General features: G+C 50.8%; 1 protein-coding gene across 7 annotated transcripts in view; it reads left to right on the top strand.

Moving 5' to 3' along the window:
- The window catches only part of POMT2 (protein O-mannosyltransferase 2), a 41,740-nt gene extending 29,136 nt beyond the window's left edge, over positions 1–12,604 (top strand). For 4 of the 7 annotated variants that reach the window (XM_081510519.1, XM_081510515.1, XM_081510517.1 and 1 more), the window contains 11 exons: positions 1,581–1,650; positions 3,373–3,451; positions 4,604–4,755; positions 5,190–5,281; positions 6,336–6,412; positions 9,505–9,576; positions 9,814–9,873; positions 9,964–10,069; positions 10,893–11,033; positions 11,178–11,292; positions 12,119–12,604. In XM_081510519.1, coding sequence (XP_081366645.1) covers positions 1,581–1,650; positions 3,373–3,451; positions 4,604–4,755; positions 5,190–5,281; positions 6,336–6,412; positions 9,505–9,576; positions 9,814–9,873; positions 9,964–10,069; positions 10,893–11,033; positions 11,178–11,292; positions 12,119–12,224 — 1,070 coding nt within the window. In that variant the 3' untranslated portion in view covers positions 12,225–12,604. Of the gene's footprint in view, positions 1–1,577; positions 1,651–3,372; positions 3,452–4,603; positions 4,756–5,189; positions 5,282–6,335; positions 6,413–9,504; positions 9,577–9,813; positions 9,874–9,963; positions 10,070–10,892; positions 11,034–11,177; positions 11,293–12,118 lie in introns of all 7 variants that reach the window. The other 3 variants (XM_081510518.1, XM_081510514.1, XM_081510516.1) reach the window with 1 other exon arrangement.
- The last annotated feature ends 1,651 nt before the right edge of the window (positions 12,605–14,255 follow it).

Below are 14,255 nucleotides of genomic sequence, written 5' to 3'. Positions count from 1 at the left end.
AGTTGGGAAGAGAACAAAACAGGGCATCTCCCGCTCACCTTCCGATTGTCTTATGCCGCAGGTGTTTGCTGTGACTCCTCGGCAAACACTGCCTGGCTCAGCCTGTCTCAAGTCAGCTGCTCCTGGTCTTTGTGGGGAAGTGGCAACTTCTCATCTAAATTCATCTTCTCTGTTCCTTTCCCCAGCTCCCCTTATTGCCATGGTTTTCTGGCTAGAAATGTGACTGACGTGACCAGTGTCTTTGCCCCTACTCCTCAGTAATGTAAACCATGACACCATTGTGTGCCTGTGTGCTCAGTCACTTCAGTCATGTCCAGCTCTTTGCGACCCTGTGGACTGTAGCCTGCCAGGCTCCCTGCCGGGTCTGTTCTGTACCCTTATAAGACTGGTATAGATTGTGCTTTGACTTAACAGGCCAAATATAAGTGGTCTATTGCAATGAGGATTTTTGAGGGAAGACCAGCTTTCTTTCTAAAGTCACGTGGACACAGACCAAATCTTTAAACATCCCCGTTCTGTTACCCTATTGCAGCTTCCAGGTTAAGGTGGCTGCATTTCACCCGGTGACGAAGGAGTCGTGTGAAGGCAGGTTGCCTCAAGCACTTGGGAAGTGGGAACTGTCTAGATGAAGGTCTCTGTGTTCTTGATGGCCGTGAGTGCCCCTCCCCCACAGGCCCATGTGAAGTAAAACTTCCCTCCCTGTTGACTTATTTGATCTGTCATCTTGCTGATTATTCTTTTTAAGAGACCTTAGAAGGCAGCGTAGGAATGGACATCTCTCCAGTTGAGTTCTTGAATTCTCTTGTGAGCCAGTGATTTGTCCTGGAAGATCTCTTTCCTGACCTTGAGTGTTGGTGTCCACTCCTGGGACAGAAATTTGCAAGGAATCTTCTGTGTTGCTGTGATTACTGCCACTTTCCTTTTCCACTGTCATCTCTTTGTTAGATCCTCGTTGGTCTTGACTTCTTGTTGATATAGAAGTAGTCCTTTTCTTTCATCATTTTCTTTGGCTCACGTTGATCAAGTCTATTGCCAGAGACAAGATAATCACTGGCAAAATATGCAGGGTTTAACGTTTGATTTTGAAGAGAGCTGCACAAATGATCATTTGCATGGAACTAATATTTGGAAGACTTTATTTTTACTATCCAAAGGAAAATCTTATTATTTATCTTCCCAGCTTAAAAATCCTCTAGTTGGGGGCTTCAGTGCTTGGCCGATAAGGGCCACGTTTCCCAGCCTGGCCCCACTTGTCCACCCCCTGGCCAATCCCCACTCTCCTTTCTGCCCTCCCACCCTAACCATGCGAAGTCATTTGCCATTGATCACATGAGTTTTGCTCTTTCATACCTCTGTGCCTTTTCCCCACTCGTTCACCTGACAAAATTCTCGCTCTCCTTTAAATTTTCAAGCATTATCTCTGGGACACGCTTTCCTTCCCCTCTGAGACAGCATTCTGTCAGCACCTCAAACAGGAGTTACCACGTTGTAAATACTATAACTCTACTGGCAGGCCCTCGATTAATACTAGTTTAATGCGTGAACGCTTTCGGACATCAGAGCTTGTTTCTTCTTAGCAGATCCCCTAGACCCTTCACTCCCAGTGGAGTTTGTGAGACATGGAGACATCATTCGACTGGAACACAAAGAGTGAGTAAATTTGCTGTTTGGCATAAATGGTGGTTTGAGCGCCAAAGGTAGGGAGCTCTTTTAAGCTGGAAATAAACAGAATCAGATGTGGATGAGGCCCTAGTAAATGGAGCAAGGCTGCTATGCTAAAATGGGAGAATGATTACTTTGCCTCTTCTGGCTTTGGGAAGCTTTGGACTTTAGTTGGACTTTGAGGGTACCTTTCAGCTTCCCTTTGTTCAGGGTGGGAGTGGGCAGTATTTGAATGGCCCAAAATTTCTTCTTAAGGGGTTGCCTTTAAAAAAATATAGGAGTCTGTTTCTGAATATGGCAAACTAGTTAATTTCACCAGTGTTCTCTCTGAAAGTAACTAAAAATGCCAGAACAATGTAAAAACATCTTCTGAAAAGCATAAAGAACCAACAAGATAGTAAGGAGTTACTATGTCAAAATCTCAGTGAAAGGGGAAATACGGAGAAAAAGTGGGATGCTGTGGCTCCTTCTGCCTTGAACCTATGATCTTGAGTTTTGAGCTTTGGTTTTTGACTGCCGTTTGAGAGAAGAAGCTTTAAAGGCCAAGCTCTAGGCTCACCCAAAGCGGTGAGTTATTGTGATCTTCACTCCAGATTTGTAACCCCCAGAGGCTTGGTGTTAGGGTAAATCTGCCCTATCTACCTATATTCAGAGTTTGTTTGGGAGGTCAAGGTGCCCTGGGGGTTCAGGTTTGTCAGGGAAACAAAATCTGGTTCCTGAGAAGTAGTGATTACCAGCTGATCTTCACATGGATTTGCAATCCAAATTCATTTCACCTGGATTGTCTCAAAATCTTCAAGGCATGAATTTAAATGAACATAATCCTAGATGTGGTAATGTCTCCTAGATGCCTGGCCAAAAGCAAATGTGAACCCGCTTTTGGGAAGGAAATGTTCTTATCCATTCCTATAAATAGTTTTTCATAACAGTGCACCCAAAAAGTAACCAAACACTCAAGGAAATAGGGCACTATGGGCAAAATGAATGGGAACAATAGATGACAGAAGCAGCCCTGCAAAAATTTCATATGAATTATCACATACAGATTTTTAAAATAAAATCAGTGGTTATTTTATATATATATATATATATATATAAAAGCTATAAGCAGTGTTTTTTCCCCAGTCAGTAGGATTATGGATACTTAAATTTTAATTTTATATTTATAATGAGCACTGACTACTTGTTATGGATAAAAGTAAGGATTATTACAAAAAGCACAAAGTAAATAAAATCTCAGTTAAACCCTCCACCTCCTACACAGATCCCCACTTTGTAAAACTGACAGGAGCAGAAACAGTAGACGGAAGGGAGGAGGTTTACTGTCTCTGGCATATGTGGATTTCAAATTTTAATTTTCTTCCCCCTAAAGCTGCCTCATAAGTCAGACTAGCTTACCTCAAACCACCAATGTGTTCAGTCGTCCCCTCTCCCCCCAGCTCAAGTTGTGGGTGAACAAAAAGTGGAGCCTCTTTCTTGGCGTGTGGTCCAGTACTCCTGCTGGTCTGTCCCTCCTGGCTTGGGCAGCTCTCCAGTTCTCTGGGTATTTCTTGTGAGTGGATGGGCAAGAAGGTCCTGGTGTGTTGGATTTGGTAGTTTGGATTCTGATTTTTCTGGCCTGAACAGATGACTGAATATCCTGGGTAAAAGAAGAAACATCACACATCTCTTTTCTTCAAGATAATGGCACTTCTCTCTCTTCATTTGCAGGACTTCTCGGAACTTGCACAGTCACTATCACGAGGCCCCCCTGACCCGGAAGCACTATCAGGTCACTGGCTATGGCATAGTAAGTGAGCCACTCGAGTGGACGCCATTGTGTCGCCTGGCTCAGTGCCATGAGGAGGAGCACGGCCTTCCCAGAATTCTGGAATGTTCCTAACGATTGGCTGTGCAGGGACTCTTAACATTCAGGAGCTTTTTGGCTAGGCTTGCTGTGGGAAAGGCCGCCTGTAAAGTCTGTTTTTTTCCATCTCTTGCCTCCTATAGTAACCATGCCATTTTTATGTTCTGACACATAATAAATGTCAAATATGAATACTGTTTGAATGTCTTTTAAAATCGTATTGTACTTAGAAGCTACAGGGCCACAATATGAACCCAGAGGAATATACAGGTCTATCCTTTGCCAGATCCCGGATTCTCATTGGCTTTATTTTTACGGATTACCTCTTTGTTCTGCAGAGGGATATTGTCCACCTTGCTTTTGGATTTTTACTCCTTGGGGTGATGCAGCTTATCGAGGAAGTTCTATGAGTAATTACAACTTGGGGAGGAGTTTGAAAGCAAAAACACCTAGTGGGAAGGTAGATTTATGACTGTCTGTCTAAGTTCCCTTCCAAGGGCTCTGGTGCTTCAGTCAAGACTCTGGGTCTCTTAAGGTGGAATTCCCAACCTTCTTTCCATTTGCTCATCCCATGTTATACTAGAGCCAAGACTCTGAACTTCATCTTTTTCTGGTGGGCATCTCCTGATGAGAATTAGACACAACTGTCTTAATTTCTACAGTATGATATCTAGGCTAGACATTCCTTAGATAGATGACTGTCATATGGCCATGGTGACAGATGCAAATGACCCAAATTTATTTCTGTTGGCTCATGGGGATGTCTTGAGTCTAATTTAAGGGCAAAAGCATCTATTTAGAACTTAAACTGTAGTTCTGTGAAGTGAAGAATCAGGTTCCAGGCTTTATACTACTTTTCTTGGTTGTGATAGTGAGTCCTGGGGCAATGGCAGTCATGTGGGATGTCCCTTGGGATGTTTCTCTGGCCCTCTTTTTCTCCTTCACACGTCAGTCACTTAGACCAGTTTGGCATTTGACCTCTGTAACATGATGGCATCTGAAAGGCTGACCATCTCCCTTTTTTGATATGCCTTCTCTGAAGTCATCTTATTAATATTTTCTTTGTATTTTTTTTTTTTTTGATTTATGTGGCAGAATGGGTCAGGGGACTCAAATGACTTCTGGCGGATTGAGGTTATAAACAGAAAATTTGGAAACCGAATCAAAGTGCTGAGAAGTCGAATTCGCCTCATCCATCTGGTGACAGGTTGTGTCCTGGGCTCCTCGGGAAAGGTCCTGCCCAAGTGGTAAGTCTGTGGTTTTGGTGTCCCAGCAGTGGCTCATGCTTTTCCTTTCACACTTACAAGGAGAATGCCCCAAAGTTCCATTCCCGAATGATCAGTGTTCACCTCGTGTTTGCTTTTTATTTGTGGTGGATGGAGGGAGAAAAGGGGCATCAAGAACTTTATGGAGCCCAGAGCTCCAAAGTTCCTGTGGTGTTTTATGTGTTGTAATAGTTGAGCATTTATATCTCTGGCCTGTGATAACCCTCTGGTTCTGTGTCTCTAAACTGGGCATGATGTAGGCTAGACTGCTTCTGGGATAGTCATGGAATACAAAAGGGAGAGGCTGGAAAGAGCATGGCCGCTAGGTTGGAAAGAGAGGAGCTCCGTGCCGCTGACAGTACTGCTGTCTGGTGAGTCTCTGACCTTCGGAGAGACGCCTGTGACTCCTTTCACAGGGGCTGGGAGCAGCTGGAAGTCACGTGCACACCGTACCTGAAGGAGACCCTTGGCTCCGTCTGGAATGTGGAGGACCACATCAACCCCAAGCGTGAGTGAGGTCATGCCCCGGGCTGGCTCTGAAGGGAGCATCTCTGAGTCGCTCTCATCTGAGGAAAATAGACCTTTACAGACGCTGCTGCCACGGTATCTTACTGTTGCCATTTTCTTCCTTTTTTAAACCTAGTCTCTTCATATGAATTGTCTGCATGGGTAGCTCCTTTTTCTCCCTATTCACTTAGACTTCCTATCTTCCTTAAACTCTTCTCCCAAAAGTGACCGGTGGCCTCACTCGGGGCCAGAGCTGGTTGCCTCTCACTGGATTTGACTCTTCCTGCCGCCTGCAATGCAGGTCCATCTGCTTGCCTCCCTCTGGGCTCTCTGTCACCTCTGTGGTTACCTCTCTACCCTCAAGGCTCAGAGCAAGCTGGTGCTTTCCCCTTCTGACCCTGCGTAGGCTCCTCCCCTCCCCACATCCAGCCGAGGCTATTACAGAAAGCGATGGCCACAGCCCTCGATTGATCCTGGTATTTATACTCCCAGGCTCCAATTTGACATTTCCAGTCCAGTGTCATCTTCAACTCAACGAGTCTCTGAGCTCATCATCTGCCTCCTAAACTACCCCCTTTAGGCTTGATTTTTTTTCTTCATGCTTCCCACTTCATTCTTACCACCTAATTTAACCAACCAGCTAATTAGCTAACTAATTAAACAATTCACTGACGAGTATGCTGGGAGCCATGTAGGGCCCTGGGGATGCCTTGGTGAATGAGATAGGCTGGGTCTCAGTCCTCACGACCTGCTTCAGGTGTGGGAGCCTTTGGGGCAGCACCGTCATGAAGGGTGACGACCCTGAGGGCTGTGGGAGCCTCCAGTGGGGATGGGTGGGACAGGGCTTTTCATCTGTTGCCATTGCTTCCCTCAGAATGCCTGCTGAGTGCTACAGGCTGAGGGAATGATGGAGAATTCCTCAGTACTCTCACAGGCTTGTTAGCTTGGCAGGAAGGTTACACTCAGACCCTGGCAGCAGAGTGGGCACCATGGACAGACAGCTGTGAGGAGAGGCTGTATGAGGAAGGTTCACGCCTCTGTCTTTCTTTTTCCAGTGCCAAACATCAGCCTGGAAGTGCTGCAGCCCAGTTTCCCTGAGATAATGCTGGAGTCCCACATGGTGATGATCCGGGTACTGTGACCCCTTCCCACTGGGCAGCTTCTCTAAGAACTCTAAGGCATCCACAGATTTGGATCACAGATCAGTAACCATGCTATAGGCCCCCTGCCCCCTTGTGGAGGACTCTGAAAGTGTCTTCACACACTGACTTAAACTTGGCCTTCAAAGGCACTAAATGATGGTGGTGATGCTGCTGGTGGTAACTGTGTGAACACTTATGTAGCTCTTGTGTGCCGGGCACTGCTCTAAGCACTGCACATGTATTAACTCACTCACTACTCGTTACAGTCCTCCAGAGATTACTGTCCCCAGTTTACAGAGGAGAGAACTGAGCACAGAGGTTAAGGAACTTACCCAGGGTCACAGCTAAATGGAAGCAGTGGATCTAGGCCTTCAGAGTAAGTGCTATTGACCACTATACTCCTCTGCCTCGAAGTGATTCTCAGATCTGTTCAAGTAGCAGAGCCCCTGAACATCACAGTCCTCTTGGTTGAAAATCATGAGACACTGATAGTTGATTCCATCATATGAAATTAGAATCAGCTAGGATGAAAGGCCAATTTGAGTGTGGTGTTTATATGCAGCATAAAATCCCAACCAGGACCCCACTCATGTTCCCAGAGAGAAACAAACTGCATAGGGGGGCATGGTGGATGCTTTTCAAGGTTTTAAAGACTCGCTTGTTTGTGCTCTATCATTAGTAGCTGACAGCTGACATAGGTTTAAAAACAATTGACAGACAAAATCTTTAAATTGAGAAAATTCTACCCACTAGCTTAAAATTTCCCCTTTGAATTGGAAAAACCCCGCGGCAGTTTTGATGTTGAGGGGGAAACCTCTACTGTGACTTCTGGAAAACTGGCGCTCTGCAGGAACAATGTTTAGAGCCAGGCTTGTGGATCTCTGCATCGTTGCAGAGAGCAGTAGCACTTGTTATTTCTTTCCTGGCGAGCCATTGTCAATTGGTCTCTCCTGGAAGTGATTATGTAAGCAGTACTTGGTAAATACAGTTGACTTATTTCAACAGATTAAATTTAAAAATTCAAATTTTGTCATTTTTGCACATTGGGAGGTGATGAGTTGACAGTAACCAATCTCTGGGTCACTTCTTCCCTGACTCTTTGCTTGTAGCTGTCACTGTGGCCTGATGACAGAGCTCTTTTGAATATGTGCCTGTCAGTCAAAATATCATTTTAGATCTGGGTAGAATTTTAAGACTAAGTCTAAATAAATAGTCTCATTTCTTCTTTCATTATCTAAGAGGTGGAATCAAAGAAGAAAAGGGACATAAGGAAGCTTTCTTATTGAACAGATGTAAAGTCACAGTGGGGAGAGAGATCAAAATTGTCTGGACTGTAGAAACTGCAGGGCATCTGTTTGCCGAGCAAGGGTCTCAGGCCTGGGCAGAGAAGGCAACTTGCCTGCTGAGGTTAGCTGGAACAAGCCTCCTGGGTGCTAAACATAGAGAACAATGCAGATATACATGCTTGTCGTGGTTACAGATTTTCCTTGCTTCCATTTCTTGGTTTACTAAAGGAGCTCGATTTCTGAAGAGTTGAATGTGTAGGATGCCCTTGGCTTGTTCTAACTCTGGCTGGAGTCCCTGGGTTTGGGGCTGAACCGTACTGGCTGGAAGGAATTGATTTCCCTCAGCAGCTGCTCTGGGGTCCAGAATGATTCATTCTTCATTGTGAGGTTCTTAAGATGGCCACAGTGGTTGAGGGGCTGTGCAACTGGCCCCTTTGGGTCTGACACCCCCCTGCACTTTCCACCCTGAAAGAGCAACCCAGCCACCCTAGGGAGGCCTGCAGATGACTCCCAAGCCCTTGAGGCATTGGGTTAATAAGGCCCTGGCTGGTGGTTCAACGAACCAGCTCTGGATCTTTCTTGGGCTAGACCCGTGGTCCTTAGTAGAGCACGGTTTGTGCCTCCAAGGGCCTATTTAACGATGTCCGGAGACGTGTTTGGCTGGCATAATGGGTAGAGGTGCTGCTGGCATCCAGTGAGTAGAAGCCAGGGATGCTCACCACTCTACACTGCACAGGCCAGCCCACACTGGAGACGTCTGCAGCCCAAAGTGTCATAGTGTCCAGGTGGAGAAACTCTGACCTGACTCCTCCTTGGGAAATGCCTTCTCAGTCTGTTCTGATAACAAGGCTGACACCATCTTGCTGGTTAGCATCCGGGATCCTGATCCTTTTCCTTCTTGTTTGAGCAAAGGTCTGATTTTGCCATGTGAAGACAGGTTATTAGATATTCTTGGCTGGTGGACTGAAGGGACTGACACTGAGTCCTTCAGACTAAAGTGTGCATTCTCAACCAGGGGGTAATGTATTCTTAGAGGGTGGAAAAAAGGAAACAGTTTTTTAATGTTTAAAGCACAAGTGTTCATCCATTATATAAACAGATATATGGAACACCTATAGTATTAAAACATCATGAGGGGACTTACTGTGCCTGTTGTTTTGCAATATATACCAATGTTAAGTCATTATGTTGTATACTTGCAACTAATATAATGTTATATATAAATTATACCACAATAAAAAAAAATGTTTAAATGTCATGGCAAGGGAGTGTTTAAGGAAAATATATCTTAAAAAGGTTGACTGTGGGCAGGTAATAATGAAAAAAAAACTGAGAAACACTGGGCTAAAGTAACTTTTTCAGAGTCCAGGAACTTAAGAGTTCTGGGTTTGGGTTTGAAATTGGCCTTGCAAGGAAACATGTAAGTCAGCCCCAATTTTACACACCCCTCCTCATCCTCTTTACACCTTATCCTTGGCCGGGAGGATGGATATATATTTTGTGCCAAGGGCAACAGGTCTGTCATGCCTCTTTCTCTCGAGCAGAGAGAGTCTGAGCGGACTGTCTCTGCCGGGACATGGAGGCCTGCTCGTTGGGCGAAGTGGGGCAGCTGTGGTCAGCAGGTGTGCGGTGACTGAGAGTGACCCCTGACTCTCCCCTGCCAGCAAGGGAGAGGGCTGAGGGGAGAGGGCTTGTCTTGACACGTGGCCACACATCAGAGATGCCCATCCGTCACGGTCCTGTCAGCCTTCTAGAGCTCTGTCTGGACCAGCTTTTTCTTTACCACTTTCCTGCAGGGGAACAACGGCCTCAAGCCCAAGGACAACGAGTTCACGTCCAAACCCTGGCACTGGCCTATCAACTATCAGGTAGGGCCCAAAGCAAGAGCTCCTCCTGGGCGGGGGAGGGGGCAGGCCTCACCAGGCGGAGGGTGGCAGAGACAGGCTCTGCCTGTGCTCGCCTGGACCCAGCCTCCCCAGGGAGCTCACTGAGAAAGTGGCCACTCCGAGCCTCCTGCCCAGGCTCCCTGTCTGTGAAAGGTGACCCGTCTTCCTCCCCTGGGATGGGCTGAGCCCTGCGCCCACTCTGTGTCCTCTACTCCACAGGGCCTGCGCTTCTCAGGGATCAATGACACCGACTTCCGAGTGTATCTGCTGGGCAACCCAGTGAGTGCCCTGCGTGCTGCGGTGGGGCCTTGAGCGTGCCCACAGGGCGCTGCTGCCTCCTCTCACCTGCCCGTGCCTGTCTCCCTGCAGGTGGTCTGGTGGCTGAACCTGCTGAGCATCGCCCTCTACGTCCTCTCAGGGAGTGTCTTTGCTGTGGCTGTGCAGAGGGGCGCGTGTCTGCCTGCCGAGGTTGAAGGTCGGGTCCCTGGGCTCCCCTGGCCCCCACCTAGCAGCCCGCAGGGTGCCCACACTTGGGGAGCGCCCACCTGCTGTTGGGCCATCCTCTGACTTTCCCTCCACTTCTTCCCTTCTCTGACTTTTTAGAGCTCACAGCCACGAGATGCCTAGTGCTATGTTAAACCCTGTATGCTCCCAGCAGAGTTTACTACCTCTGTTTATGGATTAGGAAACCAAGGCACAAAGAGGTTAAGAACCTTGTCCCATTAGGTGACACAACTGAGGTTCACACCCAAGCAGCCTGCGTTCAGAGCCTTCACTGTTGACCTCTGCACTCTATGCACGACTGCCCATCTTTTCTCTTCTCCTCTCTCCTGTCCTCTAGTCAGGAGGAGAGCAGCCCCCAGGCCATGGGCCATAGTGTCCAAGACGTTCACACAGGTTCTCTGCTGCCTCTGCAGTTCCGTGTCTGCAGACGTGGTCCCAGGCCGCCCCTCCCTCACCCCCGTCCTCGCCTGTGCCCGCACCCCCACCGTGTCTGGCTGCAGAGACCTGTGTGGCAGCAGAGATGCGGGAGCTGGGGCCGGAGGCCGGGCAGCCTGCTGCTGGGTTTGGGCGCCCCTGCCAGGGGTGCCCAGGCCTCCTGGGCTGGGGAGCGAGCAAGCAGCTCCTTCTCCTGCCAGCTGCTGTAGGGTTGTTCACCCTGGGCGGGTAGGGAACGGAAGGCCCACTCAGGTGACGTGGCTTCTGTGAGTCACATGGCGAGGAAGGGGCAGAGATGGACAGGGCAGGCTCTGTGCCTGTCCCCGTCGGCTGACTGGGCTGTGCTGCTTGGGGCCCAGGGCTGTCCCAGGTTTTGCTGCGAGGAGGTGGGCAGCTCCTGTTCGGCTGGATGATGCATTACTTCCCCTTCTTCCTGATGGGCCGGGTCCTCTACTTCCACCACTACTTCCCTGCCATGCTCTTCTCCAGCATGCTGACAGGTCAGTGCTGCCCTCCGGGACTTGGGTGATGAGGGTGGGCGGGGGGGATGAGGCCACTGTGGAGCGGCGGTGCTGGGGGAGCCCGTCTGTCTCCCTGGAAGATGTCCTCTGACGGAGCAGTGCGGGGTTTCCCTTCCTCCCCAGGCCTTCTGTGGGACACCCTCCTGCGGCTCTGTGCCTGGAGCCTGGCCTCCTATCCGCTGGCCGGGCGCGTGCATGAGCTGGGCATCCTGAGCCTACTCCTGGGAACTGCCTACAGGTGAGCAGCCCTGCATCTGCATGGCCAACCCCCCAACCCCAAGGCCTCAGCCCCAGGTGTGTTTTGGAACCCCTGTTGAAGCACACTGGTGCCTGGCTTTGTCTCCAGAGGTTGGTTCTGGTTCCGTTGAGCCCAGTTTGGGCCCTGTCAGCCACTGTTTCCAAAGCCCTCCATGTGACCCGAAGGTGCGGCAGGTAGAGAAACATGGACTAACACCCTGCGTTCTTGCCTCTGGCCAGCGGCTCCCAGCTCTGCACCTCTCTGGCCCACGTGGGAGGGCACCCCTCTGCAGTTTACCTGGCTCCCAGCTGGCGCAGCTCTCGGGGGGGTGAGAGGGCGGGTGGTAGAGGGTCGCCAGGGGGTGCGGTGTAGCTCAGAGCAACTGCAGGGAGGATGCTGTTTGGCAGGCCGCCCCCTCCCCGACCTCACAGTCTCACAGACCTGTGGTTGAGCATCACTGGCCTTGAGGGGCCGGGGGTGGGCAGCATAAAGTCCTGAGCTGGGAATAGGGGACCTGTGGCCTGAGAGCACGTCCACATTTTAACAGAGAGTCTGGGCCACACAGCCCATGACCAGACCCTGGCCTGCTCTGTCTCTTGGGCCTCTTGAGAAGAGCCCTTTTCCCTTACTGTCATTACGTCAGCGTCTTTCAAGGTCCCAGAGTATGGTGTCCCCAGGTGGTGAAGTCACACAGACGTGGTGACATGTAGGGGTGGGTCCCGGAGGTAGAGAAGGTCTGAGATGCTGAGCGTCAGGGGTCTCAGGGCTCCCCGCCTCTGCTGAGGCCCTAGGGTACCAACCGCGCCCCCTGGGTTCTTCCCCGCAGCTTCTACCTCTTCCACCCTCTGGCTTACGGGATGGTAGGTCCCCTGGCCCAGGACCCCCAAAGTCCGATGGCCGGGCTCAGGTGGCTGGAATCATGGGACTTTTGAGGCCACTGCAAGGACTCCAGCCTGAGATCAGGACCTTCGTGGGGACAGCCAGCTGTGGAGCCAGTCCCCGGACCCTCCCAGCCGTGGAGGAAGCTGCCGGAGGAGCCTGTGGACCGCTGCCTGCCGGCACCCCACCCCAGGAGCGCAACCTGCTGGGGAGCACCGCGGCCCTGCTTCGTGCACAGAGGCTCCTCCACCGGGTCTGCTCAGCCACAGACAACTTCTGTCTCAGGCCCGTCCCTCCATGAACGGCGTGAGGAAGGATGAGTGTGGAAGAGTGTGGGGGGTGAGTGTGTGAGCGTGTGTGTTTCCGTATGCCTGTGCAGAGTAGACTGTGACTATGGACAGCGGAGCATCATAAACTCTAAATCGTCCAGGGCTACAGTAGTATTTTCTGGTGTTTTTTTCTCACTGGATTGGGTTGTAAGATTCATCAGAAATTCTCAGCCCTCCAGGAAGGCTGATGCACCGACCCCGCCTTGAGGTATCACCTCAGGTGGAGCCGGCAGGATTGTCAAGGCTGTGCCTCCCTCCTTCCCACAAACAAGCAGATCCCTAAGCCTAACACCCCAGGCTGGAGGGCCCGCCTCCCTGCGTGCCCCTGCGTGGCTGCTGCTGGGAAGTTTCCCCTGTGGCCGCAGGCAGCTGGACCCCTGCCCGCAGTGTGTGCACAGGGGCCTGGGCCCCAGTGTGAGGCAGCCCTGCTGGCCCTCCTCAGCCCTCGGCTCCTCGCCATCTGGGAACGCCGGACGTGTGGTTGGTGGGGGCCCGGTGCCCCGTCCCTGGGGCTGTGTCCTCAGGGCCTGGGAACCAAGGGCGACTAGTGGTTGCCCGTCCCCTTCCACATCCAGCCTGGCTGTGAGGTTGGGACCCACGCTCTCCCGGGGGCAGGGAGAGCCCACCGGTCCCTCTCCTAGCACCCAGGGTGAATGTGTGTGGGGTTGGGCTGGGCTCCCAGTGGGGTGTCAGGGGCTGGGTTGCCCTGGCCTTCCTGGGCTCGGGTTCCTGTCACTCACTAAGCTTTCCCCATGCTTTCTTCTCTGGTCCCCAGTGCTGACGCCCTCCTTTGACTCTGTTTCACTCCCCTTCCTCTGGGTCACTGTTTCACCAGTCTCCTTTTCCCAAAGACCCCAGAGCACCTAGGCATGCATCATAACTTCTCTTTACCACCTTGAAGCCCAAGCAGGCAGCTCGGAGCTGTTCCTTTACTTCCTCTCCAGATGAGAGAGAGAAAGAAAACCCTTGGGCCAGAACTTAACTAACCCAAAGCCAATCCCTCAGCCCACCTCCGTCCTCCTGGCGCATGACAAAATATTTATTTTGTCTCAGAGGACTGTAACACTTCCAAGGTTTTAATGATGAACCTCTGCCACTGTCCATCTTTCCTCCTCTGTAGCCCCCACTAGCTCTGCCGGGGTCAGAGCTCTTTCGAGCATCTTTGCTCGGCGGTTGCCACGGAGACTGGAAATCGGTCCCAAGGACAGGCTGTGCTACCGACTGGGTGGTGGGGAGGGAAGCTTCTGGCCGCGCTCGACAACATTCAGACCGACCATCATTAATGTTAATAGAGGAAATGCAGTCACATGCAAAGCAAGGCAGGTTTGTTAATTAGATCTGGGGGCTCTGTGACCTCCCTTTCCCAGGGCTACAGCCCTTTTGACTTCCCCCAGCAGGAAGTGCTGCTGCGGGGTGCTGAGTCTGGGCTGCTTGCTTAATTGCGTCTCTGGAAGGGAGGGAGAGCAGGGATGGAGAACCTCTGCTCTCTCATGCTCCACAGCCCCCCTCTTCTCTCCTCCAGGTTGCTTTCTTCTGAGCTGGGAGGGGGGCAGCCCTCTGGGTGAGCTCTCCTGGAGGTGGGATGCGGGAGACCCTGGACTTGACTGTTTCAAAAAACAGTGGCCCCACGATGACAACCAGGAGGTGGTGGCTGTTTCTCCTGGTGCCTTCTTACTTCCTAATAGGAACTCGTTGGAAGGGAGGTGCCCTGAGGGAGCCAGAGGGGCAGCCACTCTGGTGAGGGCGAGGAGGGCG

This window comes from Giraffa tippelskirchi, chromosome 7 (genome assembly GCF_054371585.1).
Source record: "Giraffa tippelskirchi isolate mGirTip1 chromosome 7, T2T-mGirTip1v1.2.pri, whole genome shotgun sequence".
NCBI lineage: Eukaryota > Metazoa > Chordata > Mammalia > Artiodactyla > Giraffidae > Giraffa > Giraffa tippelskirchi.
Note: the sequence above shows the minus strand (reverse complement) of the source record. Positions and strands in the feature narration are given on the sequence as shown.